Consider the following 27,675-nt stretch of genomic DNA (forward strand, 5'->3'; position numbering starts at 1 on the left):
ATTCAAGTCTTATGACTTCACATTTATTTGAGTTCAAGTATATTTAGTTCTTTTGATTTGAGTTCTGAGCAAAGTCCCAAGTCCTTGATTGTCCAATGTCTCCAAAAAAAAAGGTCCGAGTGTAGCAACATTTCACCCGAAATTTCGGCAGCCTTCCGGCGTCTCCCCCGTTTAGGGGAAAACTACGGAAAACTGGGCCTATCCCACCACGCTAAGAAAAGCGTGTATAGGTGGTCGTTTTGTCTCGCCGCATGCATCGAAACAAGTTCTCAGAGTTTTAGGGTTTAGAAGTTATACCTGTGCGGTGTCGACGGCATTGGCTCGAGGTAGGAGAGAGAAGCATTTTCTTTCTTCTTTTTTTTATAATTAATTATAATTAATTTAAAATTGATTATAAACTGATTATCTTAATTTATAATTAATAATAAATTAATAACAATTAATTACATTTAATTAATCATTTTTTATTTAAGATTAATTATAAACTATTTTGCTAAATTTATAATTAATCATAGACTAATTATGATTAATTATGATTTAGAGCGGAATTTGAGTGAGATAATGGCTCAAGATATAAGATTCGAGCAAGATTTAAGTTAAATCCATCGAATCCCCCGTAAATCTCACAGTGGAATAAATCCTTTGTTTCCTCCTTTAGCCACAAATCCAAGGCTCATCAAGCCCTGTAGTTCGAAGGATTTACGGGTATTGGACGAAGAAGTGGGCGAAAGGAAGTAAGTTACCTTCCCTACCAGCGAGCTCCGGTCGTTTCTTCCGATCTAAGATCTAACAGGTAGATCGTCGGATAGGGCAAGTAGAGGCGTCGAATAGGAGGGGGGGTTCACGGCTAAGCAAGTATGGAGCTCTTTCTCTCTCTCTCTCTCTCTGTGAATGACCGGGCAAGGATCGAAAGGGGCAGAGGAGATGGGAGCTTGGTCTGGAGGCGTCGGCAGAGGGCGACGGGATGAGCCGGCTTGGTTTTGATCGGAGGAAGGAGGCTAGGTCGGATAGAGACAGAGAGATGGAGTTCGGTCGTGAGTGGGGATCGACGAGAGCAGAGGAGATCGGGGGGTGAGAAGCCAGCGGGTTCGGCTTCGTTTTATAGAGGCGAACGGGGCTCGATCGAGGAGAGGATCGCAGGATTCGCGGAGAAGCGATGGATTCGGCATCGTTCGCAGAGATAGGACTGTAGCAGCGGGATTTCGGCATTGATTTGATCGCGAATCAGAGCAGAGTGTCGGAAAATCAACGGGATTTCCGGGATTTCTTCGATCGAACGAGGTATGCAGAAATTTTTTTTTTCTTTGGACATTACACGAAGATCAACAATGATATAAAAATTCATTAATTTTTAGTTAAATAACATGTTTGATCTTTGTGAACTTTAGTTAAATACTTTTTTTGTGGCATTATGGCAGTGTAGATTAAGCAACTAATACACCACAAGCTTATAAGCTGATTTTTTTAGTACTAATTTGTCAAATTGACATTAACTAAAGAAATCACCAGAAGTGGATGTTTACGAGTTGTCCCGAGTGACATAATTGGATTGAAGTAATTTGGTACATAATAAAATCAAGAATTAACTATGGGAGCTCGTATGCAAAATTAATCCGGACTTTATTTTTTCAACCTTGTTCATTTAAAATGTTGATTAAGTTAGTAAATAAAAGTATTATCAATGTGATATATGTTAAGAGAGTTGTTATTTGCATGTTTTACATTCTTGCAACTTGTATAGTTTTGATGATTCCAAATATTATTGTTTTAAGTATTATATTCTCCTAACACTTTTTAGAAGAATTATTTTTGCTCTTGTGTGGACTAACATTTCAGGAAAATCGAACTTCATACTAATGATGATTTCAAATTAAATTCAGCATGAGATAGTTTGTATTTTTCATTGTATTGAGTTTGAGAGAGAATGATTGTAATTGAGTAGCTTAGAACACACGCACTTGGGGAGATCTTTAAAAAATCATACTGATCGTACAAGACGAACTAAGTTCGTCCAGGACAGTCAGGTCAGTTATCCCCTCGGAAGAGTAATGGAACGAACAAGAAGTGAGAACATTTTTTCTAAGTCTTGATCGTCCAGAAGAATTTCCCTATTCGTCCCTGGACGATGCTCTCTGGATTCTCACAATGAACTGTTCGTCCGGACGAAATGGAGGGTTCGTCCCAGGACGATCTCCTCTGGATTCTGAGTCTGAACTGTTCATCTAGACGAAATTACTAGTTCGTCCCTGGACAATCTCCTCTAGATTCTCAGTCTGAATTGTTCGTTCAGACGAAATTGCTAGTTCGTCCCTGGACAATCTCCTATGGATTCTCAGTCTGAACTGTTCGTCCAGACGAAATGGACAGTTCGTTCCAGGACGATGCTCGGGTTTCAAAGTTTGTGCTGTTCGTCCAGACGAACATTTACATTCGTCCCAGGACGATGTTCTCTGTTCTTTTGACATATGGACCGTTTGCAGTTATGTTTTATTATGGCTTTAAAATAACTGTTCGTATCGGACAAACCTAGTTTGTACCGGACGATGATCGTGTACGACGTCATCTCGTCCCAATGCACATAAGAGATCGTACGCAACATTTTTACACTATTCGTCCAAGACGAAATCACGATCGTACGGGACGATCGAGTGCTTACATAATTGAAATTTACAGTTTTTTAACGTTTTTTTGTGTCTTTACTATATAAGGTCCACTTAAAACTGTCTTGTTATCTTATTGCCTACTGATATTCGTGTTAACTGAAGGGAGAGTGAAGGAGAAAGCATGAGAGAGTGTTTGAAGGAGGATTTTTACTACGGGAGCGTGAAGGATTCACTTGGTACTCAAAGGTAAGAATCTCCACTTGTGATTTGTGATTACTTCACTCTTTTCTCTCGTCCTTCTAGATTTCTTGTGAGAAGATCTGTCTAGGAGATTCGTTCTTTGTCGACACTTGGAGAGTGTGAACAGCCGAAGGGTTCTCTGTCTACATTTGGAGAGTGTGAACAGACGAAATGTTCTCTGCCGGCATTGGGAGAGTGTGAAAGGACGAAGGGTTCTCTGCCTACACTTGGAGAGTGAACAGACGATGGGTTCTCTGCCTATACTGGGAGAGTATGAAAGGTCGAAGAGTTCTCTGCCTACACTGGGAGAGTGTGAAAGAACGAAGGGTTCTCTGCCGCACTAGGTAGTGGTGGAAGAGAGTTTTGTAAAGTCTTCTCCGCCTTGCTGTGGGTGCAAAAGGAGAGTCACTAGTGTTATTAGTGCAATACTCGGAGGGTGCCTCCGGGGAGTGGATGTAGGTCGTGTTTGATTGAACTACTATAAATCTTATATCTTTTTATTTTTCGTTCCTTTTATTTTTAACTTTTTAATTTATTGTTGAGAACCTTTCTATAAAATTCACTAAAGTTATTCTAGGTTTAAAATTCAAAAAGGGAAAATTTTTAATTACCAATTCACCCCCCTCTTGGTTAGCCGCTGGGACATAAGCTTAGGTCTAATAAATAAATTATATTGAACAAATTTCAACAAGTGGTATCAGAGCTTTGTTTCAAAATCATAAGTTTAAACTATTTTTTTATTAACGTAGATGGCTACATTTAGAAATCGAAATACACCTAAGGGTTACTATATAACTAGACATCCATTGTTCGACAATATTCGTTTTGATTTTTGAAAAACACGTATGTCTATATTTTTACAGTCACTTGATTATCGTATGTGGATCTTCGTTCAGGAAGGATATACAAAATCAAGTAGACTAGTTGACGGAGTTCGAGTTGAAACACCTTTTGTGGACTGGACAGTAGAAGAACGTGACTTAACACAACTAAATGTCAAATGCTTGAATAGTTTCTTTTGTGCTCTTAAATCAGAAGACTACATGCGGGTTTCTACTTGCAATAGTGGAAAGGATATATGGGATAGACTTTGTATAACTTATGAGGGGACTAATGGGGTTACGCAATCTAGACTTAATATCTTGTTGCATGACTATGAATTGTTTCGCATGAAATCAAATGAATCTATTTCTTATATGTACACAAGATTCACACAAATAGTTAGCTCTTTACATGCATTGGGTAGGGAACTAATAAATGCTAAAATGGTTAATAAGATACTTCGTTGTTTGCCTACTACTTATGATGTTAAAATTACTGCAATTACAGAGTCTAAAGATCTAAACATTTACTCTATTAATAATCTTCTTGGATCGCTAATTGCTTACGAGCAAGGAGTTAGCCAAAGAAAGATTGATGCAGGTGAACCACGAAGGTAGAAGAATATAGCACTGAAAGTGGAGGAGTCAGAAAGTGAACACTCACAACCTAAGGATGACGACGACATCGCACTAATGACTAGACAATTCAGAAGCTTTCTGATGAGGAAGCAAAAGAGACGCCAGCAATGGAATTGAGGTAAATTTAATTGAAATGTCAAGATTTCAAATGATGTTATTTGCTATTAGTGCAGGAAACCTGGACATATTAAGAAAGACTGCCCAAAACTCAAATTCACTCCTAGCTAGGAGAAGGTAGAGGAGAAACCAATTGTGAAGAAGGGCAAGAGGAAATTCCAAAGAGCTTTCTGGGCGGACTCAGCTTCAGACTCGTTAGAGATGGAAAAGGAAGAGGAAGTCACTAATATGTTAGATTTTTATTTCATTAGAGAATCATTTGAGAATTTTAAAAACTTTTCGATTTGGTTTCAACGAAAGCTAGGATATGAACTTATGACTATTCAAAGTGATCATGGAGAAGAATTTGATAATGAAAAATTTGAGAATTTTTGTAAGAAAAAAGGAATTGATCATAACTTTTCTGCTCCTTGAACCCCATAGTAGAATGGGGTAGTTGAAAGGAAAAACAGAACATTAATAGAAGCCGTCCGAGCCATATTGGCAGAATACTCACATTCTAAATATTTTTGGGCTGAGACGGTTAGCACTACATGTTATGTTCTGAATATGATGAATGTGAGATCAAAATTAAATAACACACCCTATGAATTGCTAAAAGGAAGAACACCTAATTTGTCATATTTGCATGTTTTTGAATGCAAGGTGTTTATACATAACAATGAAAAATCTGTCTTAGAAAAATTTTATCCAAAATCAGATGAAGGAATTTTTATAGGATACTCAAGTGTTGAAAAAACTTATAGAGTATTCAATAAAAGAACTTTAGTAATTGAGAAGATCACACATGTTGTATTTGATGAATTTGGAATTTTGAAAGAGCTAAATGTTGTAGAAGATAAGATTGAGATTAACTCTCAAAAGATTGATAAAATAAATTTGGAAGAAAATTTGGAGATAGAAAATCTTTTGCCTAAAGATTTGAAATTTTCTAAAAAGGACCCAAAGAAATTGATTATTGGTGAGCCTAGTGAAGGTGTAAGGACTAGGCGTGCATTAAATAAAGAAGTCAATCATTCAGCCTTTATTTCAATTATAGAAATCATAAATATTGATCAAGCACTTTCGGATGAATTTTGGATTTTGACTATGCAAGAAGAGTTAAATCAATTTGTAAGAAATAAAATTTGTGAATTAACTCCCAGGCCAAAGAATCAAAGTGTAGTTGGAACTATATGGGTTTTCAAAAATAAAATGAATGACTCAGGAGTAGTCATTAGAAATAAGACTAGAGTAGTTGTTAACGGGTATAATCAGATTAAAGGGATTGATTTTGAGGAGGCTTTTACCCCTGTAGCTAGACTTGAAACAATTAGTGTTTTTTTAGCCTTTGCCTGTTTTAAATGATTTAAATTGTACCAAATGGATGTAAAAAGTGATTTTTTAAATGGGGTAATTCAAGAGAAAGTTTTTGTAGAACAACCTCCAGGTTTTGAAAATTTTAAACACCCAAATTATGTTTTCAAACTAAAAAAGACCATTATATGGATTGAAACAGGCACCTAGGGTTTGGTATGAGAGATTGAGTACATTCCTACTTGAGAGATCTTTTGAAAAAGGGAGTGGATACAACCCTCTTTTTGAAGAAAATTGAAAAGGATATACTCATTATATAAATTTATGTTGATGACAGCATCTTTGGATCTTCAAATAAAAAATTTTGTGATGATTTTTCTAAAAAAAGGAGTAGTAAATTTGAGATGAGTTTAATGGGAGATTTAAGTTACTTTTTAGGATTTAGCATTAAGTAAATTGAGAAGGGTATATTTCTTAGTCAATTTAAATATGTTAAGAACATCCTCAAAAAGTATGAGATTGACAATGCTAAACATGTTAGTACACTTATGAGTTTCTCAGTTCAGTTGAATAAAAACCCTAAGGGAAAATCTGTTGATCAAAAGAAATTTAGAGGGATAATTAGATCTTTGTTTTACTTGATAGTTAGCCGGCCTGATATCATGTTTAGTATTTATTTGTGCTAGATTTTAATCAGATCCAAAAGAATCACATTTGACAGCAGTAAAAAGAATTTTAAGATATCTACTAGGAACTCAGAACTTAAAAATTTGGTATCCTAAGTTTAGCTCTTCATTTGAAATTATTGGTTATTCAGATTCTGACTTTTCAAGTTATAGGGTTGATAGAAAGAGCACTTCTGGAACATGTCAGTTTATTGGAAATTCTTTAGTGTCTTGGTCCAGTAGAAAATAAAATTCAGTAGCTCTATATACTGCTGAAAATGAATACATTGCATTAGGAAGTTGTGTGACACAAGTACTATAGTTGAAACAACAGTTGATTGATTTAGGATTAACTATAGGCACTATTCTCATTTATTGTGATAACACTAGTGCTATTTGCATTTCTAAAAATCCTATTCAACATTCAAGAACCAAACATATAGACATTAGGCATCATTTCATAAGGGATCATGTATCCAAAGGAGAAATTGAACTCATTCATGTTTCAAGATAAAATTAAATTGCAGACATTTTTACAAAACCACTAGCCTTTAATACTTTCAGTACATTAAGAACAAGGTTTGGTGTGATCGATTTGAATGCTTAATTAAAAGTGATTCTGCAACATTGATGAGTGTTTTTGTTTGTTAATGTTTTTGTGTGTATTTTTTATTTTATGATTTTCTGTGTTTTCTATAATTTTTATTGTGTTTGTGTTTTAGTTTTGATAAATTCTCACATCTAGATTTTTGAATGCATGCTTGAAAAATTAAGTGGAAATCATCCGGGATGAAATTCATTTCGTACGGGACGAATTGTGTAGTGTATTAACCGTCGGATTTGAACGGTTTGCATACAGTTTTTCAGTTTTCATTTTACTGTTCGTCTGTACGATCGTCCGAATGATTTGTTCAAACGTATGTACGAATGTAGACAGTTAAACGGATGAGGTCAGTTTTATTATGCATGATCGTACGTACGAACATATGGCTCGTACAGACGAACGCTTGGTGTTTCGATGTGGGGGCGGTTTAAATTGTCATTAAAACGATCTTTAATGTCTGATCGTCCAGGACGAACACTTATTCGTCTGTACGATTGTTTGGTCGAAAGTCTGTACGAAAGGACGCATCGTAACTTGTGTGATTACGAAAAGCCGTTTCATTTTTGGACTCATTCATTTATCCATACAAAATTTTGTTCGTTCGGACGAACTCAAATTCGTACCAGACGAAATTAATTTCTTTTGTACGAAAATTTGTTTTTCTTTAAATTGAAGGTTTTTGAACTCACATGTCATCACTTTAAACATCCCTTTCAAACCCCTTTTCCTCTAGATCTTATCTATTGCTAGCTCTAGCAAAAGACGAAAGGTATTGGCTAAGGGACCACCCAAAAACTCTAGTGAGAACTTTCTGTCCAAGGCTAATGAAGAGTCATTTCTTAGATTTGTTTCTGCAAAAATCACTCCATCTAGAGTCCTTCTACAAGAGCAAATCAATTTTAAGGTAATGAATATGTTTGCTTCTACCCAATTTGGCCTCATTCTCACACTTGTCTACTTCTACAATAAGGAGATCTTTTTCACTACTTTCTTGCAAACATGTCTTTTAATTCTGATCATTCAGTGATTAGATCCTATGTGTTTAAGAAGAAAGTAGAGATCACTAAGGCAGACTTAGGAATTTTTATAAACTTTAGTACTGAAGGGATTAGAGCTCATACCTTGACCACTACTTCTGATTTTGATTGGTCTGAAATAAACAATGTCCTTAGAGGAATTAGAGTAGTAACTCATGTGCCTAGGGTAGCCTCTATAAATCAAAATGCCCGAATCATTCAGCATGTTCTTCGAACATTCATAATTCCTAAAGCTGGTGATAGAGTCAACATTACTCCTCTTTCTACTGTGACCTATTTGATTATGACTAAGCAACCTATAAATGAAGCCCAACTGATAATTGATTATATTTATGGACTTTTTGAGATTTGTCATATCTTCCACAAGAGAAAGAAAAACATTACCTTAGGACATCTTGTTGCCTACATTTTGGAGAAGAAGTATGATCTAGTTCATCCAAATCATGATTTAGAGGAGCCTCTCTACTACAACGATGGATCTTTTAGAGCAATTTTCAATAAAGGTGAACCACGTGCACAACATGTTATTAGTAACTCAGAGGAGGAACCTGCACCTGTACCTACTGGTGAACCAAATTATCAAGATTTGGTTAAGAGATTTGATCGTTTAGAGACGCATTTTGATCAAAGATTTGATCAAATTGAAACTCACTTACAACAGCAGGATGCTCAGTACAATCAGGACATGGGATATGCGAGAGCAGATAAATGATATAAGTTCCAATATGCTTATGATAAGCAGTTATTTTAATTTCTTCAATGCTCCACCTCCTCCAGATCAGGGTCTCTCATAGTGATTCATGTACTTATGATCTTCTTTAGTTTATATACTTGTCATGAGATTGATTGTGATGTGATGTGTTTGTGTGATATATTTTAGTTATGTGTTAGTTTCATTTGCTGTGTTAGCATTTAAGTTTTATATTATATTGATATCATTTTCTCTTATTATAATATTTTTTATCATGATATCAATATAAGTTATCTTGTCTTGATTTTAATCTTGTTTTAAAATGTGTATTAGCCTATATGAAAATCCCTAAAATTTTTTATCTTACAAATGCTATACCTTAAAGTGCAATACAAAATTAAATTCATTAGAAAATCTAATTTTTTTAAATTTAAGTTGTGCTTATAACTTGATGTAATTAAGAATGTCAATCTCATGTCTTTTGTTAGACTAATTTAAATTTTTATATTATTATTGCAAATTGTGATGTTCTCTTATTTTGTATTTCTATTATGAATATAAATATTATTATACTTAGAGAAATTTGAAATTTTAGATTATTGATTTTAAAAAGATTGAGAATACACTTGAAAATGTATAAATGTACAAAAATAAAAAAGAATGCGCAATGGTTCGCAATTTGAAAAAGAGGCACAAAAAAGCCCACAAGTAAAAAGATGCACAAAAAAGTGCCACAAATATTGAAAAGATACGCAAAGCGCCACAAGTTGTATTTTGTTCAGATTCTTTCCTTAATCTTTCAATCTTTTAATTTAAATTAATCTTCTGTACGATTTTATTTCGTATTAAAATTTGAAATATAAAAATTTATATTCATCATTTATGCAATGATATTCTTTATCTCAATATCTAAATTGACTCATGTTTTTGATAAATCTTCTTTACTATCAATGTTATATTTCTTCTTAAATCCTATGAATCATTTTATTTGCCTAATGATTTGATTTTATTTGCAAATTTATTTCAATTACTATTAAGGATCAATTATAAAAGGATTATCATATGACTGCTTATATTTCTGTTTTTTAGTATTTTTCTTTTTCTCTTTTTGTTGTCAAAAAGGGGAAGAAAATATTATTTGTTCTCGTATTTTGTTCGTATTTTTGTTTTTTTGTTCTCATATTTTGTTCGTATTTTTATTTCGTATCGTATTTTTTTGTATTTTTTAAAAAATAATAATAATAATAAAAGAGATAAAATTGTAGTGCAATGACTCCTTATTTTCACATGTTTATCAATTCAGGGAGAGTTTAGGAGATTCCTATAATTTGAAAATTATACAAACAATAATTGTTTTACCATCATCAAAAAGGGGGAGATTGTTAAGAGAGTTGTTATTTGCATGTTTTACATTCTTACAACTTGTATAGTTTTGATAATTCTAAATATTATTGTTTTAAGTATTATATTCTCCTAACACTTTTTGGAAGAATTGTTTTTGCTCTTGTGTGGACTAACATTTCAAGAAAATTGAACTTCAGACTAAAGACGACTTAAAATCAAATTCAGCATGAGATAGTTTGTAAATTGAAGTTTGTATTTTTCATTATATTGAGTTTGAGAGAGAATGATTGTAATTGAGTAGCTTAGCACACACGCATTTGGGGAGATCTTTAAAAAATCATATTGATCGTACAGGACGAACTAAGTTCGTTCGGGAAGATCAGGTCAGTTATCCCCTCGGAAGAGCATTGGAACGAACAGGAAGTGAGAAAATTTTTTTTAAGTCCTGATCGTCCAGACGAATTACCCTATTCGTCCCTGGATGATGCTCTATGGATTCTCATAATGAACTGTTCGTCCGGACGAAATGGACGGTTCGTCCCAGGACGATCTTCTCTGGATTTTGAGATTGAACTGTTCGTCTAGATGAAATTGCTAGTTCGTCCCTAGATGATCTCCTCTGGATTCTGAGTCTGAACTGTTCTTCCAGACGAAATTGCTAGTTCGTCCTTAGACGTTCTCCTCTGGATTTTCAGTCTGAAATGTTCGTCCAGACGAAATTGCTAGTTCGTCCCTGGACGATCTCCTCTAGATTACTATTCGTCCAGACGAAATGGACAGTTCGTCCCTGGACGATCTCCTCTGGATTCTCAGTCTGAACTGTTCGTCCATTTGAAATTGATAGTTCGTCCCTGGACGATCTCCTCTGGATTCTCAATCTGTACTGTTTGTCCAGACGAAATGGACAAATCGTTCCAGGACGATGTCCTCGGGTTTCAATGTTTGTGCTATTCGTCCAAACGAATATGAACATTCGTCCCAGGACGATGTTCTCTGTTCTTTTGACATATGGATCGTTTGCAGTTATGTTTTATTATTACTTTAAAATAATTGTTCGTACCGAATGAACCTAGTTCGTACGGGACGATGATCGTGTACGAAGTCATCTCGTACCAATGCACATAAGAGATCATACGCAACATTTTTACACTATTCGTCCAGGACGAAATCACGATCGTACGGGACGATCGAGTGCGTACAGAATTGAAATTTACAGTTTTTGGACGGTTTTTTGTGACTTCACTATATAAGGTCCACTTAAAACTGTCTTGTTAACTTTTTGCCTATTGATCTTCGTGTTAACTGAAGGGAGAGTGAAGGAGAGAGTGTGAGAGAGTGTTTGAAGGGGGATTCTTACTACTAGAGCGTGAAGGATTCACTTGGTACTCAAAGGTAAGAATCTCCACTTGTGATTTGTGATTACTTCACTCTTTTCTCTCGTCCTTCTAGATTTCCTGTGAGAAGATCTATTAAGGAGATCCGGTTTTCTGCCGACACTTGGAGAGTGTGAACAGCCAAAAGGTTCTCTCCCTACACTTGGAAAGTGTGAACAGACGAAGGGTTCTCTGCCTACACTGGGAGATTGTGAAAGGACGAAGGGTTCTCTGCCTACATTGGGAGAGTGAAAGAGCGACGGTTCTCTGCCGCACCGGGTAGTGGTGGAAGAGAATTTTGTAAAGTCTTCTCCGCCTTGTTGTGGGTGCAAAAGGAGAGTCACTAGTGGTATTAGTGCAATACTCGGAGGGTGCCTCCGAGGAGTGGATGTAGGTCGTGTTTGACCGAACCACTATAAATCTTGTGTCTTTTTATTTTCCGCTGCTTTTATTTTTAACTTTTTAATTTGTGGTTAAAAACCTTTTCTAGAAAATTCACTAAAGTTATTCTCGGTTTAAAATTCAAAAAGAGGGAAAATTTTTAATTACCAATTCACCCTCCTCTTGGTTAGCCGCTGGGACATAAGTTTAGGTCTAACAACCTAATTCATATTGAACAAGTTTCAACAATATATATGTTGAGCACAACTAATATTTGCATTATACAATGAATACTCTCATAGTTGTCAATGGCGAGAAATAGCGCGTGCCATGGCTTACGGCGCGGCGCGGCGCACCTACGGCGCCATGTTAATGGTGAGACGCATGTGTTTAAAACAGCGTGCGCTATTTGTCCCACATGTCAGCCATGGTGCATGTCGCACGGCGCACGGTGCAAAATAGCGTGCCAAATTGTTTTTAAATTTCATTATACTTATGATTATTTTTTATATTTAAAAATATATTTATATTTTAAGATAAACGATTGTTCGTTGCCCTAATTTCATAAAAGATTTTCTGTTTGCTGCATCCGCCGATCACATCCCGCAGTCCCTAAGTTGAAGTCGCTGAATCTGTCCCGAAGTTAAAGGTTTTTTGTTTTCGACTTTATTACTGAATCAGAGATAGATGATGCAAATGAATGGCTAACATGAAAATTAGATGATGAGTCTGATGAAAAAATTGATTTTATTGCTGGAGAGAAATATTTAACTTGGACAAGGGTTGATAAAACTACTGGTGTTTATGAAAAAAACTATAATATTCGGGAAAGATCTAAAGGGAAAGAGAAATAATCTTCAATTAGGCATGATGTTGCTATTGAGAATATGAATGAGGAGGGTGATAAAGAGGATTATGAAGTATGAGATAATGTTGATGAAGATAATTAAGCTTTTTTAACATTTGCTGATAAACATAATGAAGCTTTTTTAACATTTGTTGATGATAATGATTCCCAAGTAGAGTAGATTAATTTTTTTTTTTTATCTTAAAAAAAAAAGATTATAATATTTGAATTATGTGATATTTGGATGTTACATAGTTGAACTTATATATGTTATAGTTGTCTTTAATTATTATGATAGCTTGTCTTTCATTTTTAATGATATTTTATATTCATGCTTATTATTTTATAATTTTTATATATTTTGCACCATGTTCAAAATGGCGCGCATCGTGCCGTGCACTATACGTCATGACTCCAAAGGGATTTTGCACCATGGTGTGCCATTCTCCGTTAATAGGTATGATTACTCTGAAAAAATTTCTTTTATCTATAAATTTACCATTTTAATGTATATATACTCTATTCAAAAAATTATGAAATATTCAAATTTATTCAAATCTGTTATTGTATTAGTATTTTTTTTTCTTTTTGCTCTAACATGATCTCCTATTTTCTGGAACTTGAAATCTGAGAAATAGAAGGTGAAAGCACAACAAAAACGCACTTAAAGCGCTGTGAAAGCACAATAAAAACGTAGTTAAAGCGCATTAAATAAATAAATTTTTATTGTAAGAATAGTTTTAATCCAAAACAAATAAAATACTTTAAAAAAATATGCTCTTCTGATCACAAATCTACAAAATCATTGATAAATGAAGAGAATGACAAATGGAAAAAAATTGATGAAATTAACTTACAGGTTTAAAAAATTTTCTGCGGTTTAGCGTCGGCTTCCCTTGGCTGTGCCCAGAAACTAAGGAGGATGGCTTGTTGCTTACGGTCGGAAGGGAAGACCAAGGGTGTGATCTCCAACCGACCGCTGCTCGCCTCAATCGCTCGGGAAGATCACGAATACGAATAGGAATACAGAGTTAAGGAGAAGATGAAGACTCGGGCGTGAACTAGCTAATATGAAATAGCGGGATTAGGGTTTTTTATTTATTTAATTATATAATAGCCGGACACGTGTGTCCGGTTTAATTTTTTTTTTTTAAATGGGACACACTAGTGACGTGTCTGACACATGTCCTCGCCGTGTCGGATGCTTGTCCGTATCCGACATGTGTCCGACACTGCATACGAAGTGTCGGTGCATCAGAGATATAGTCACTCTCCTATTTTCAACAAGTTTCTTGACAGTCTATCCAATTGATTAGTTCCCGAGTTATGATGTATGCTTGATGTTCATACTATTTTTATTTTTTCTTATTATTTTTTTCTAACAATTCCTGTTAATTATCATTGTTATATTGATATTATTTTCTAGTTATAAAGTGCATTATTAAAAAAAAATACTCAACATGATTGAAGGACCATCGTCAATAACCATGGGTTACAGTCTTATGATCTATAACTCATAGACTAAGCTATTTGAGAACATTAAAACAGGCTGCAATTGTGATATAATGGTGCTATTCTGTTGTGTTCTTATTATCGTAGGATTTTTTAGATTGATCATTCGGATATACTAGATATAAGATTGGCTCTTTGTGATCTTTGACCAGACATAAATCTATCATCCTAACAAACCCGTCTATAAGATGGATGACTAGCTATTCCATGCTAGGTGCAGTCGATTATTACTTGAACATTGTGAGCTTTGTAGATTTTTTTAATATAAAATGGCATGTAGTTGTTGAGTGTTAAGAAAACGTGTTGGAGATTGTGCAAAGAAAGCAGAAATTTTCATATATTGTTGTTGTAGTGTTTGGGAGTATTGGGTGGTATTTTTTATGTGGGGTAAGTAGAAAATTTAATTAGTGAGAGGGTAGATAAATGAATGAGGATATTTTTATGAAGTTTATTATGATTATTTTATATGTTTATGATAGTGTTGTGTATAAATTTTCTACCTCGTAAAGTTTCTCGTTGGTTGTTCATATCTCATTTATTTTATCTTCGAGTGAGGGATAAATTTTTATTTCTTTTACATGCAGTAAATTGTGTGAAATGGAGATATTTCCTAAGTAACTTTGAAGTTTTAAATGTTTTAACGCAATGCATTTTGTACAGAAGAGGACGATTGAATGATATTTTATTATTGGCAATTTATTTTGAGGCAATTTTGCTGCAGTTCATTCTATTCTTCTCTTTGTTACTACTACACCTTTGACTTTTCAACCTGCTTTTACATTTATTTCTTTTTTTTGTTCAACAAATATTTTTTGAAAACAATTCTTCTTTCATGCTTCCATTAGGGTTAATTATTATAATAAGTTTCAATTTTAGTGTTTTGATAGGATTAGATTTTAGTTTAGAAAGGGTTGAATTCAATTTTTAAATTAAAATTATTTAGTCTTATCTTTGCAATCCTATCTCTATAATTAAGAATTGATGGCTTGTATATGAATTGTTGATTGGAGAATGAAAAATAATTTTCAAGACCAATTGAATGTGCTCTAGATCTAAATTGAATGTGCTCTAGATCTAAATTGGATACAAATTTTCAAGACCAAAATACACACACACCAAATACATTGGTAATCATCAAATTCATCCAAATTGAGTTCATTGCAGCTATTGCTTGATATGTGTTGTCAGTAATGAAAGAGTTGATGAGCACCAATTTCTTTTCCTAAATTGCAAAGAAAATTTAAAATGATGTAAAGGAAGGAGCTAACAAGAAGTAAAATCAGAGAAGTTGGAATATATGGCACTAAAAGAAAGGAATTCAAATTAGTGAATGTAACTGCAGCGATTCATTTCAAGTTTCACGGTTATTCCAATGATTTAGTTTCCACATTTCATTTGTCAAGAGTGTTCTATGTATGATTTAGTGATTGTTACTTCGGCGGTTCCCTTCAAGTTTCAAAGTTGGACTGATGATCTAATATCCAAATTTCATTTTTAAAGAAAATGTTGTGTATGCAATAATTGAAGAGTAAATAATCAAAATGGTTTCTTAATTTCTTAGATATTTCCATTTGTCAAAAATTATTTCAGCTGTCTAATATTTTGGCCTCAAGCTCATTAAGTCTAAACTAATTAGGTACCAACGTCAACCTTGTCGTTTGATGAAAATTGGTGGATGTAAGCTTTTAATAAGGGCATTTTGGATAAGTCAGTATCAATACGTATTAGCAACTTAACTATACGATTGACCTTAAAAGTCTAAAATGATGTTATGAAAAGTTTCCCTGCACCAATTTTTACCCAAACAAATAACAAATTTGATGACAGGATCAATTTAGTTCATATTTAATAAGTTGAGAGATTGAATCGTGTGCCCTTTGAAAAGACAAGGATTAGTCATCGATAGCAATAAATTTATAAAGGGGGCCAAGTTGAACAAAATATTGGATCTAAATGAGGCGCCCAACCCCAAGAATTATTCACAAATATATCACCTCATACACAGTGGGATAAAGAATTGATATTGTTGTTGTTGTTTTATCACCTCATGCAATATAATATATTCCACTATAAGTGCAAGTTATATATATATATATATATATATATATATATATATATATATACATGTTTCATATGCGATGTAGTGAATCTTACTTCAACAATTCCCATCAAATTAGTTAGACTAATGATATAATATTCAAATGTCATTTCTAAAGATAAAGTTGTACATGAAATAAATATTAAATATTCAAATTGGTATCTAAAATTTTTACATGTGTCCATTTTAATTGTAGATTTTTTCAGCTGTCCAATATAGGCAGGCTTAAACTCTTCAAATTTGAACAAATTTGATCCCATTATCAACCTGCAATTTCTGTCATGACCCGACCCAGTTAGCCCGAATTAATGGGGCGGGACCAGACAGTCGTACGGAAAACTTCATAACATAAGCATAATCATTTCATATAAACTTTTATAACAGAATATGAATATCCTCAACACATAAAATAAGAAAGAGTCACTAAGAAAACATCAATACCATAATTGTCCAAATTTGCTTCTTCTCACACAACTACTAAAAACTTAAATCATCAACAGTTACATAAACTCCCACAAACTACACAGATACAGATCAAAAACTCAACAGAAAACATAAAACATAAAAAACCTTTCTTCTTTTCGATGTCCTCTACGACGGTAGCTATACTGTCGTCTTGTAGCCATCACTTCTTAATAATTTCTCCTTAAAAATATTTTCAAACGTAGGATGAGCCAATGCTCCGCAGGTAACATGTATTTATCTCAAATTCATGACTTAACTAAAAACAAAACTTTTATGATGAAATTTTCATTTAGAATACTTTGAGAAACTAAAATCAAATATTGATATGCATAAACTGGATAATCTTTTCATACAAAATTTTCTTTAAATATTTCCTTAAACGTTTTTATTCTTTATAAACTTTTCTTTTCATCATAACCTTTCATTTATATGCATAAAATACTTATAAATTATACACCCGTCCCGGAAGTACCAGTGTTTGTACTGATCAGGTACATAGTCTTTTGATCATTTGCTTTACAATTTGGCTCCAAAAAATCTCATTACTATTTGGCTTTTGCAAGTCCTTTTATCATTTGGCTCCGTAGAATCCCATTACCATTTTTGATACTTCCGGATCAACATGCACATACAATCATAATAGATCTCATATGGCTTAAGTTATTCAGAAATTCATGTGTTCGATTAACTTGTTTCAAGCATAATTGTTCTCATATCTACCTAAAAATTTCAGTTATGAGACAATAAGTCAATATAAAATCTTTCTTGCATAATAACATAAATAAAACTCAAACATGTGATAATTGCATGAAATATAACATTTATAAACTAAATATGTTTTATTTAACATAAAAGGAAATTTAGAAAATTTAGAGACATGAATTTGATTTAAATAAAAATACCTACCTATCTTAAACACGGTACTTCCTCAAAGTGTCGCTTCGACATAGCTCATTCACATTAACGATCACAACCTAAAATGATTACAAAAGAGACGTATCATAAATTTAATTCCTTAAAGTTTAATCTTATTCCTTAGTCTAAACCCATTGTTTTCTCCTTAACTATTCCTTACGACACTTAATGAATTTTAGCTAAATTAATATTAATTTTCGGATTAAATTAATTAGGGAAATTATAAGAAATAAAATTTTCATTAAAAATCCAAATTTTTATTTTTAATACATTCCTAAGGCCCTTAGAAATAACTTTTGTAAAAGCACTTAATAGAAATTAGGTTTTAGGGAAAAAGCCATAAAATTTCATTGTCCAAAAAATTTCTCCAAAAATTTCGTTTCTGCCGTTAAAATGCTCCCCTAATCATTCTCTATTGATTCCTTAAAGAAATTTTGGAATAAAACGAGATTTTGAAAAAACCCTAGAAATTTCATCTCTAAATATCTTGAGATTTAGAAGAGGAAACAAAATTCTAAAAGATACCTTCTTCTTCCCTTGACCTCCTCTTCGATTTCCCCTAAATTTTTCGCCAGAAAAATCGCCTCCGGAGCTACCCGTCGCCCCTACCGTCCGCCCCTTTCGTTTCTCCAGGCCGAACTATGCGAAATGAGGGATTGGGGCTTTCATTTTTGCTATATTAGGAGAAAGGGGTTTGCCAAATGTCTTTTTTACCTTCACTTAAGTAAATTTGGCCTTTTAAATGGTTAGGGGTAAAGTTGGCATTATGATACTTTGATTAATTTTAAATCCTAAAATAAGAAAAATTAGGTTTATGTTTTATATATCAAAACGATCAGAATTTTATGTAGGATTTTATAAAATTATTTTCATCGAATTTCGTTAACTTTGAAATTTCACTTAAGTTTCGTCGCGACACATCGAAAAGCGTGCAACGACCTATGATCGTCGTTTCGGGTTTAACAATTTCCTTGCACAAAAATTGGAGGAAAGCTTTTCATAAGAGCATTTTGGACTTTTCAAGTCAATCAAGTCTAACTATATGATTGACCTTAAAAGTTCAAAATGTTGTTATGAAAAGTTTCATTCCACAAAATTTTGTCCAAATAAACAAGAAGTTGACGACTAGGTCAAATTGGTTCATATTTAATGAGTTGAAGGATTGATTTGGACTCTAAAAGAAAAAAAATTGCAATGTCGATGTAAGTGTCCTTGTTGAACTCAATAATGGATATAAAGGAGGCCGTCAGTCCCAAGAATTTCTTGCAAACTCATTTATCACCTCATGCAATATATATGTATAAAAAAAATCACCTCATGCAATATAATACATTGCACTATAAAATACAATTTTTATATGCTAAAGTCACCTCCACCACTCCCTTTCTCTGGTCCCGGTTTACATACAGAGCATATCAAAATCCTCTGATCTGCAGCTGGTTGGAATGCGAGGTGCTTGAGTTAGCATACCATCTGTTGCAAATATTATTTTGTCCGGAATCCAGGCCCCAACAAAAATGCGCCACGTCCGGTACCAGGTTTATACCGAGCGGTACTCGGTACTCGGTACCGCTCGGTACCTGAGCGTAAACCGGACAATTCTCCCGTCCCGTATCCACACAAAATAGTCTCTCTATCTGTTGTCCCCAATAGACCTTAAGTTTGTATTACAGTGAACTCCAGGCATTGAGATAGAGAAAGGGGTTTTCAAGTAGGGCATACTTTTTTTTTTTTATGACTTAGGTTGGCGGTGGAATGTTTGGTGCTACTAGTTATCAGGAATCTGTTCTTCTTCCAACAAACCACGTTCTTGGTACAATCACCTATGTACGTAAGACTACTGACACTTATTCAAATGTTCCAAAATTCCTAAGAAGGAAAATATTTTGCAATCCTCAATAATTTAAATAACAGCAAACAAAATTAATTAGCATTTCTTTCTACCACTAAAAAGTTGTAAATAGCATGGCAGTTTCCAATTTTCTTCCGTTGAATATCTTTGCCGTTCTCGAGTTGTATGAACAGGATGCAAACTTCTTCTCTTGTAAAATTTCCTTTTTCATGTTTTACAGGCACCTAAGGGTGAAGAGTCTATTGGTGTAGAACGCTCAACTTTTGCCCTTTTTATGCAGCCTGACTGGTATGTTTAATAGAGGTTTTTTGTACTTTCCATTGGTCAAAAAGACCTTCATTCGATAAATTCACACCTCGCGTCTAGTTGAGACGTACAATTTTTACCTCTTAACAGTTTAGAAAAAAAAAAAGCAGTTTTGTTAGGCAATAGAGATTTTTATTTTCAATATAAATTTGCGAGCTTACCATATGTATTTGCAGGGACGAGTTTCTCAAATTTCCAGCTGAAATTCATCATCATCAGGAGGTACTGATGGAATGCGAAGGACCGGAAAATGCTTTTAAAGCCCACCAATCATTAAAACCTGAAAAGAAGCTTTTTTTTTTTTTTTTCTGCGTCCTGACACTAATAGTATTTATACGCATTTTTAATGAATATTTTTAAATAATGTTTAGTTTTTGTTTCTCTGTCACAGTTGATCCCACCAAATGGAACTCTTACTTTTGGAGAGTATTCGGAGGCACTTCTCCATAAATATTATAATCGAAAGCTATGAAGAATTTATGATGCTCCCTTGTACGTGAGTGCATAATTGATTATAAACGAAACAGGGTCCTTCACCATTGGAATCATCTTGGCAATTGAGGTGCTTGTATGCATGTTATATTTCAATGACAAAATAGTTGGTCTTTTATTTTTTTTATAAAAAATAAATTCTGTAATTTAATTCTACATTATTCAATATCAAAGATTTCCGTCAATAAATTAAGGTAACAATGGTTGATTTTTTATTTTTTTTTTTGGTTGCAACAATTGCAATTTTTACTCTTTCGGAAAGGATTTTTTTTTTTATAAATTCTTCAAAAGCCAATATAAGAAAATAACAGTTATCTTATTGTTTTTTGACCAAACGGTTTATTTGTACAATCATATAATCTGTCCTACAAGGGTCCTCTGCGAGAAAATCACAAATATGTGGGGTTAAAAGCAAGAAGTTTTATCATTGCATCCCAAATTGAATACCCTGTAAAATTGTTGGAAGCACAATAGTTCATTTATATATTCATGTTGTATATGCCTAAATGCCTTCATAGGTGTTCTAACAAGTAGTGGCTGGGTCAAAAAGAGGACACTTTTCCTCAAGAGGAGTGGCAATTGCTCAAAACAACCAAGTAGCCTGTCCAAGGCAATGCAAGTCAAGGGTAGTTTGTTAGGCAAGCAAATTGTCATTTATCGTTACCTCAATCACTAGCTCTTACCTCGGAGTTATCTTCACCTTATCAAAGCTCAGCTATAAAAAAGCTCTCACATAGGGCTTCTTGCTTACCTTGCCAATACCTACCATAGCATCTTACCTCAACTACCTTATTATATTCGCCTATAAGCTTAAGGCGATCCAAGACCTAGTACAAGTTGATCGCAATGCTCAGCTAGTCTCCCTTTACAAATTTTGTCCAACTACGCACCATCTCTCAAACACATTAGTTAGCATAGAGCTCACCATCTACCTCACTAATCCAATGTATACTCAGCACTGCGTCATTGATCCAAAATGAATCTTCTAGCCCAACTCTCCTGTTAATTAGCAGGCAACGCTTGTATAGAGGGTGGTGTAGCATTTTGCATGTAATATGTGTAGCATTATATTTTTACTTTTCCTATGTAGTGTTTTATATAGATCTTAGCATTTTATAAATAAGGGATGATGGGAACAGTTCAGATGACTTCTCAATTTGGCGACCTTAGAGATCGTCCCATTTGTAGTGTGTGTCTACCTTCTAGAGCTGCTTCAGATCATAATTCTATAATGTTCAAGATTGATGATTCTTATCTTCCACATCATAAGTTTATCAGATTTGAAGACACTTGGAAATCTTATCCATCCGCATGGAATATTGTTCTTAAATCCTTGAGAAAAAATGATTTTGGAAGCAAAGCTAAAATCCTTAGAAGGAAGATGAGAAGATCCTAGAAGCTCTTTATTACTGTAATATGAACAAACTAAGAGATTTGAATACCATCAAAGAGAGTTTGAAAAATGATATCCTAAAGTTGCAAAATGGAGGACAGTATTAAGGGTGATCTAAATCATGTAGATTTGAAGGCACTTCACAGCAAAGTACCAGAACTTAATGTGACTTTAGCTCACTTTTCTACTTGGTGGAACCAAAGAGCCAAGATGAGATGGATGGAAGAGGGAGATTCAAATTTATAGTTTTTTTTTTTTTTTTGTATATAAAATTATATATTATATCAATTATACGTTATATCTAATAGTTATTTTCAGTAATATATCACTCTATATTTGAAAACTCTAATAGTTCACTAGTATAATATAGAGTGATATAACCTTTGATGCACTTTTGAGTGATATAATGTACTAGTGACTATTTGAGTGATATAACATTTGAGTGATATAATATAGAGGGATTTTTTTTTTTTTTCTTAAAATCTTCTTACAATCAAAATGATTTTAATGTAAGGATTGAATAAATTACTAATACTATATATATGTATATTTATACATATATATATAACTAAAATATAAGGTATAAGATAAGTAGTGCTTAAAGCACCACTATAACCATCATAATAAGATTACTAAAGACACAAGTGAGTTACCTCCCATAAGCACTAAATTTATAGTCTTCAGATAGATTATACCAATTATTTTGTTTCAAGATGAACCAATTCAACTTCCTTCTTAATCGATCAATGTCTTCACCTAAATAAGGTTTCAATTTGTGACCATTCATTTTAAAAACATGCAGGCTTTTCTTATCTTACATTTCCATAATTCTATAGGTAAATATTCTTATAACAGTGAATGGTCCTAACAATCTAGATTTTATATTTCCTAGGAATTTCTTTAATTTAGAAATAAAAAGTAAAATATCATGTCCAGGATTAATTTTTTTCCTAAGAAGCTTACGATCTTGCCTTTTTTTAACTTTATATTTATAAATCCTTGTATTTTCATAAGCTTTATTTCTTACTTTTTTTCAATTTACTCAACTACATTAATCTTTTCTCTTGTATACCTTCAAAATTAAAATTCAACTCTTTAATTATCCAGAATTCTTTTGTGCTCTAATTCCACATGAAGGTGACAAGCATTTTTAAAAATTAATTTATAGAGAGTTATACCAATATGAGTCTTAAAAGTAGTTTTAAATGCCCATAATGCAGCATCTAACTTAATCGCACAATCCCTCCTATTAGAACATATATTTACATTAAGATTCATTTAATATCCCAATTGCTAATTTCTGCCTGACCATTAGTTTGCGGATGATAAGTAGTCATTATCCTATGACAAATCCCATATTTCTTTAAGAATTTTTATTCTTTTATTATTGAAATGACTTCCTTTATGAGTGATTAAAACTCTTAGCATTCTAAATATAGAGAAAATTATTTTCTTTAAAAACTTGATCATAATTTCATAATCAATTTCAGCGGTTGCCACACCTTCATTCCACTTGAAATATACAACGTTAAGAATATATTAATTTCCATGGGATGGAATAAAAGGTCCCATAAAATCCAATCAACAAATATTTTTTTTTATTTCCAAAATATGGTTCAAAAGAGATTCATTTCATTTTGAAATTTTTTTTTCCTTTGGAATTAATTGCATTTCTTAATGTAAACATTTACATCCTTAAATAGAGTAGGCCAAAATAATCAAAATTGAAGAATTTAGAAGCAGTTCTAAAACCTCCAAAATATTCCCCATAATGAGAATCATGACATTCCATAATGATTGGCTTTATTTCTTCTTCAGGGACATATATTCTTATAATATTATCGTTGCAAGATATAAATAAATAAGATTCATCTCAAAAATAAGACTTGGTATTATACAAAAACTTCCTCTTTTGAATTTGTGATAAATCACAAGGAAGTATACCATTAATATGAAATTAATAATGTTAGCATACTAAGGTGATTTGTTCAAATGTAGAGAAAATAATTATTCATCGGGAAAATTTTATTAATCTCACCCTCATTTAGATGTATATTTTTAGTAAAAAATCTAGAAAGATTATCAACAATTTAATTTTCAGTACCCTTTTTGTCAAAAATTTCTACAACAAATTCTTGTAATGAAAGAATTCGCCTAACCAATCAAGGTTTAGTGTCTGTCATATGATATTTGATAGCAGAATGATCAGTATAAACAATTATTTTGGGCCCAAACAATTATGATGTAAATTTATCAAAAGGAAAAAATAAAGGTTAGCAATTCTTTTTTGGTAGTTGTATAATTACATTGTGCAGAATTTAAAATTTTGCTAGCACAAAAATGATATGGAATATCTTATCTCTTTTTTCTCATAATCGTACCTAGAGCAATGTCGCTTGTATCACACCTCACTATAAATGTAAAAACCAATTAGGAACAATAATAATTAAATCAATTATTAAATATTATTTTAAAGTATTAAAGGCATCAAGACATGCAAAATTAAATATAAAAAGGAACATCCTTGTCCAATAATTGACATAATAGTTTAGAAATCTTAAAGAAGTCCTTAATAAGTTTCCTATAAAATTTTGCATGACCTAAGAAACTATTCTATCACCTGAATTTTCGCAATGTCTACCTCAAATCTTTTCTTATAAATCTTATGCCCTAGATAATACCTTCAATTATCATAAATTGACACTTATTCAAATTTAACACTAAACTTGTTTTTACATATCTTTTAAAAATGGAGGCTAAATGCTTAAGAAAACAATCAAATGTAGTGTCAAATACAGAGAAGTCTTCCATGAAAATTTCAATACATTGCTCAATTAAATTTGAAAAGATTGATATCACACATCTTTACAATTTAGTAGGAGAATTACGAAGACTAAAATACATTCTTCTAAAAGCAAAAGTTCCATAAGGATTAATGAAGGTAGTCATATCTTGACCCTCAAGTGTAATAGGGATCTAATGATATCTGGAATATCCATCTAGAAAATAATAAAATGGATACCTTGCTAACCTATCTAGCATCTGATCTTAGTGGCTTTATTTAATTTCTTATAATCTATGTTAATCATCTAACCTGTGGAAGTTCTTGTGAGTATTAGTTCCTTATGTTCATTTGTTATGAAAATCGATCATTTTTTTAGAAAGAATAGGGCTAACCGAAGAACTATAAAAAATAGGGTAAACAATTCAAGCATCAAGCCATTTAAGTATCTCTTTCCTAACATCTTTCATGGAAGGATTAAGTCTTATTTGAGGGTTAATTTTTGGTATTAAATTAGCTTCCTTTAAATTCTATGCACGTAAATTGATGGACTAATCCCCTTAATGTTAGCAATTATCCACCAAAAAGTTCTTTTTAAATCATACTTGAGATGATAAGATAATGCCCTAAGCTTTTAAATAGAAATGATTATTAGCTTGATGTGATTCTAAATTTATCCCCTAATCAATTCATTGAAGATTATTAGCTTCCTTTGAATTTTATATAATTAAGCACATCAATTGTAACTTCTTAATCTTGAACCCTCATAGTCAAGTCACTCTTTTGCACATCAACTATGGCTTTTCCAATAGCTAAGTATGGTTTTCCTAAAATAAGAATTATTTCCATATCTTCTTCCATATCTAGAATAATAAAATTTTCATGGAAAATGAATTTATCAACTTTAATCAAAACATCTTCCATTACCCATCTTGGATATGTAAAATATCTATCAACCAACTGAAGAGCAATAGAAGTAGGTTGAACATCTCTTATATCTAACCATTTTAAGATAGAAACTAGCATGAGGTTGATACTAGATCCTAAATCACATAAAGATATCCCATAGAGTTTGTCACCAATAATTAAAGGAATGGTAAAACTCCTAAGATCTTTATATTTTTTAGAAAGTTTTTTTTTTTAATTATAACACTACACTTTTCAATTAATGTTATTATTTCAAATTCCCCTATCTTCCTTTTCTTATTCAAAATATTCTCAAAAAATTTTGCATAAGTGGACATTTGTTTAAAAACTTCAAAGAAGGGTATATTAATGATTAATTTTTTAAACACTTCTAAAAACTTTAAGAGTTGCTTATCAAGATTTTGTTTGATTAACCTCTGAGGAAAAGATTGTGGTGGTCTCTCTACAACCTTCCTTATTAAATTTTTAGGTTCTTTTATAGAGTTCGGCTGTTTAGGTAAAAATTTATTTTATACTTGTTCATCTTCACCATCAACTTTTTGAGGTAGATATCTATCTTTATAAGGGTCCTAAAAAATTTTTCACTTCTAAGTTGTATATTATAACATTGTTCTTCCAATTTTTTATAATTAATAAATCTAGCTAGATGTCCTATTTGATCTTTAATTTTTCTAAGAGTAGTATATTGATTATACAATTAGATTCCTAGTTATATAATAATATTTTTCAAGGGTATCTTCCCATTCATGTCATGATGAAGTTGTTTAAAATCTGAGTGATAATGTTGCGCTACTACATGGCTCTATGCTATGGTGCTTAAATTTCTAGGATCTCTTTTGACACTACCATACCTATATGTCCTGGTTTTAACTTTTACGTTATCTAATTTCTTAGAAATTATTACAACTTGTTTAGTTAAAATTGATGAAGTATCATATTTATATATTCCTACTACTCTCGTAAGATTTACCCTATCAGTAGGCAACTGGAAATTATTAGTAGCAATTTTCTCTATTAATTCATATGCTTCATCAAATAGATTATATATTAATGATCCTCCACCTGCAACATTTATGATTGTTTTAAGAGATCCTACTAATCTATTATAAAATATTTAAATAACCAACTAATCAAATAAGTATATGGTGAGGATATTTCTTATGCATTTCCTTAAATCTCTCCCAACTCTCCTAAACTGATTCTCCTTCAAATTAAGTAAAATAAGTGATATCATTTTGGTTTAACAGTCTTTGAAGTTATAAAATACTTAGTAAAAAAATCACAAGCCAACTCATTCCAAGTGATTATAAAGTCTAGGGATAAGGAATTCAACCACGTCTTTTATCTTTATCTCTTAGAGAAAATGAGAATAATCTAAGACTAATAGCATCATCACTGACACTATTGGACTTAAATGTTGCACAAATTTCTAAAAAATTGTCCAAGTATAAATTTCAATCTCCCACAGGAGTTTTCTCAAATTGAGAATTTTGAATCATTTGAATTATGATAGGTTTTAATTCAAAATTATTAGCTTGGATGGTAGGTCTATTAATGCTCTGATGAATTTCATATATTAAAGGGTTATCATAATCCTTAAGAGGTCTTGAATGATCTTGATCTAGTATAGGACAAGTCATTTTTATTTTTTTTTATTTTTTTTTTTTTGGAATATTTGAAAAGGTTCTTTCTATTTTAAAGTCAAATAATAAAGGTTCATTTCTATGTCTATAAAGCATCCAATCATGAATATTTAACAAAAATAAAATAAAATATAAAAGTAGGTTTAATTAATTAAGCAAAAATTTAATAATATTGTTAAAATTATAAAAATTAAAATACTTCACTGGTAATGGTGCCAAAAAGTTGATATGGGCTACGGAGTAAACTTTTGAATTGTATAAAAGTCTAGGGCTATATAATCCCAAAATAATGCTTAGCTTTTATTTGATATAAAATTAATAAAACCCCACTTAATATATGCAAGTATACATTATGAATTAAGTAATAAAGTGATGGAGCAGAGTGTCAAACCCATAAGGAAGTATGCTTACTTGCTATAAACTACTACAATTTATTCAATTATAATAATTATCTTACTGAAATAAAATGGATAATTGTGGAGATCACTTATATTGAAAATAAAACATTAAAAATATTTGATATAATATTTAGTTAAAGTATTTTAGATTAATAAGTATAAATTTCATATCTTTCATAATGAGATTATTAACTATAGGCGTGAATCTTGCATCCTTAGATCTCTGTTGAGCTT

General features: G+C 32.3%; 1 protein-coding gene across 9 annotated transcripts in view; it reads left to right on the forward strand.

Annotated features, from left to right (window-relative positions):
* The window catches only part of LOC110103371, an 85,048-nt gene extending 64,536 nt beyond the window's left edge, over nt 1-20,512 (forward strand). For 8 of the 9 annotated variants that reach the window (XM_028697390.1, XM_020832045.2, XM_028697392.1 and 5 more), the window contains 3 exons: nt 19,721-19,788; nt 19,983-20,028; nt 20,198-20,512. In XM_028697390.1, the coding sequence (XP_028553223.1) occupies nt 19,721-19,788; nt 19,983-20,028; nt 20,198-20,278 (195 nt within the window). In that variant the 3' untranslated portion in view covers nt 20,279-20,512. Of the gene's footprint in view, nt 1-13,078; nt 13,116-19,720; nt 19,789-19,982; nt 20,029-20,197 lie in introns of all 9 variants that reach the window. The other variant, XR_003701651.1, reaches the window with a different exon arrangement.
* The last annotated feature ends 7,163 nt before the right edge of the window (nt 20,513-27,675 follow it).

The sequence above is a fragment of the Dendrobium catenatum genome, unplaced genomic scaffold, assembly GCF_001605985.2.
Source record: "Dendrobium catenatum unplaced genomic scaffold, ASM160598v2 fragScaff_scaffold_922, whole genome shotgun sequence".
NCBI lineage: Eukaryota > Viridiplantae > Streptophyta > Magnoliopsida > Asparagales > Orchidaceae > Dendrobium > Dendrobium catenatum.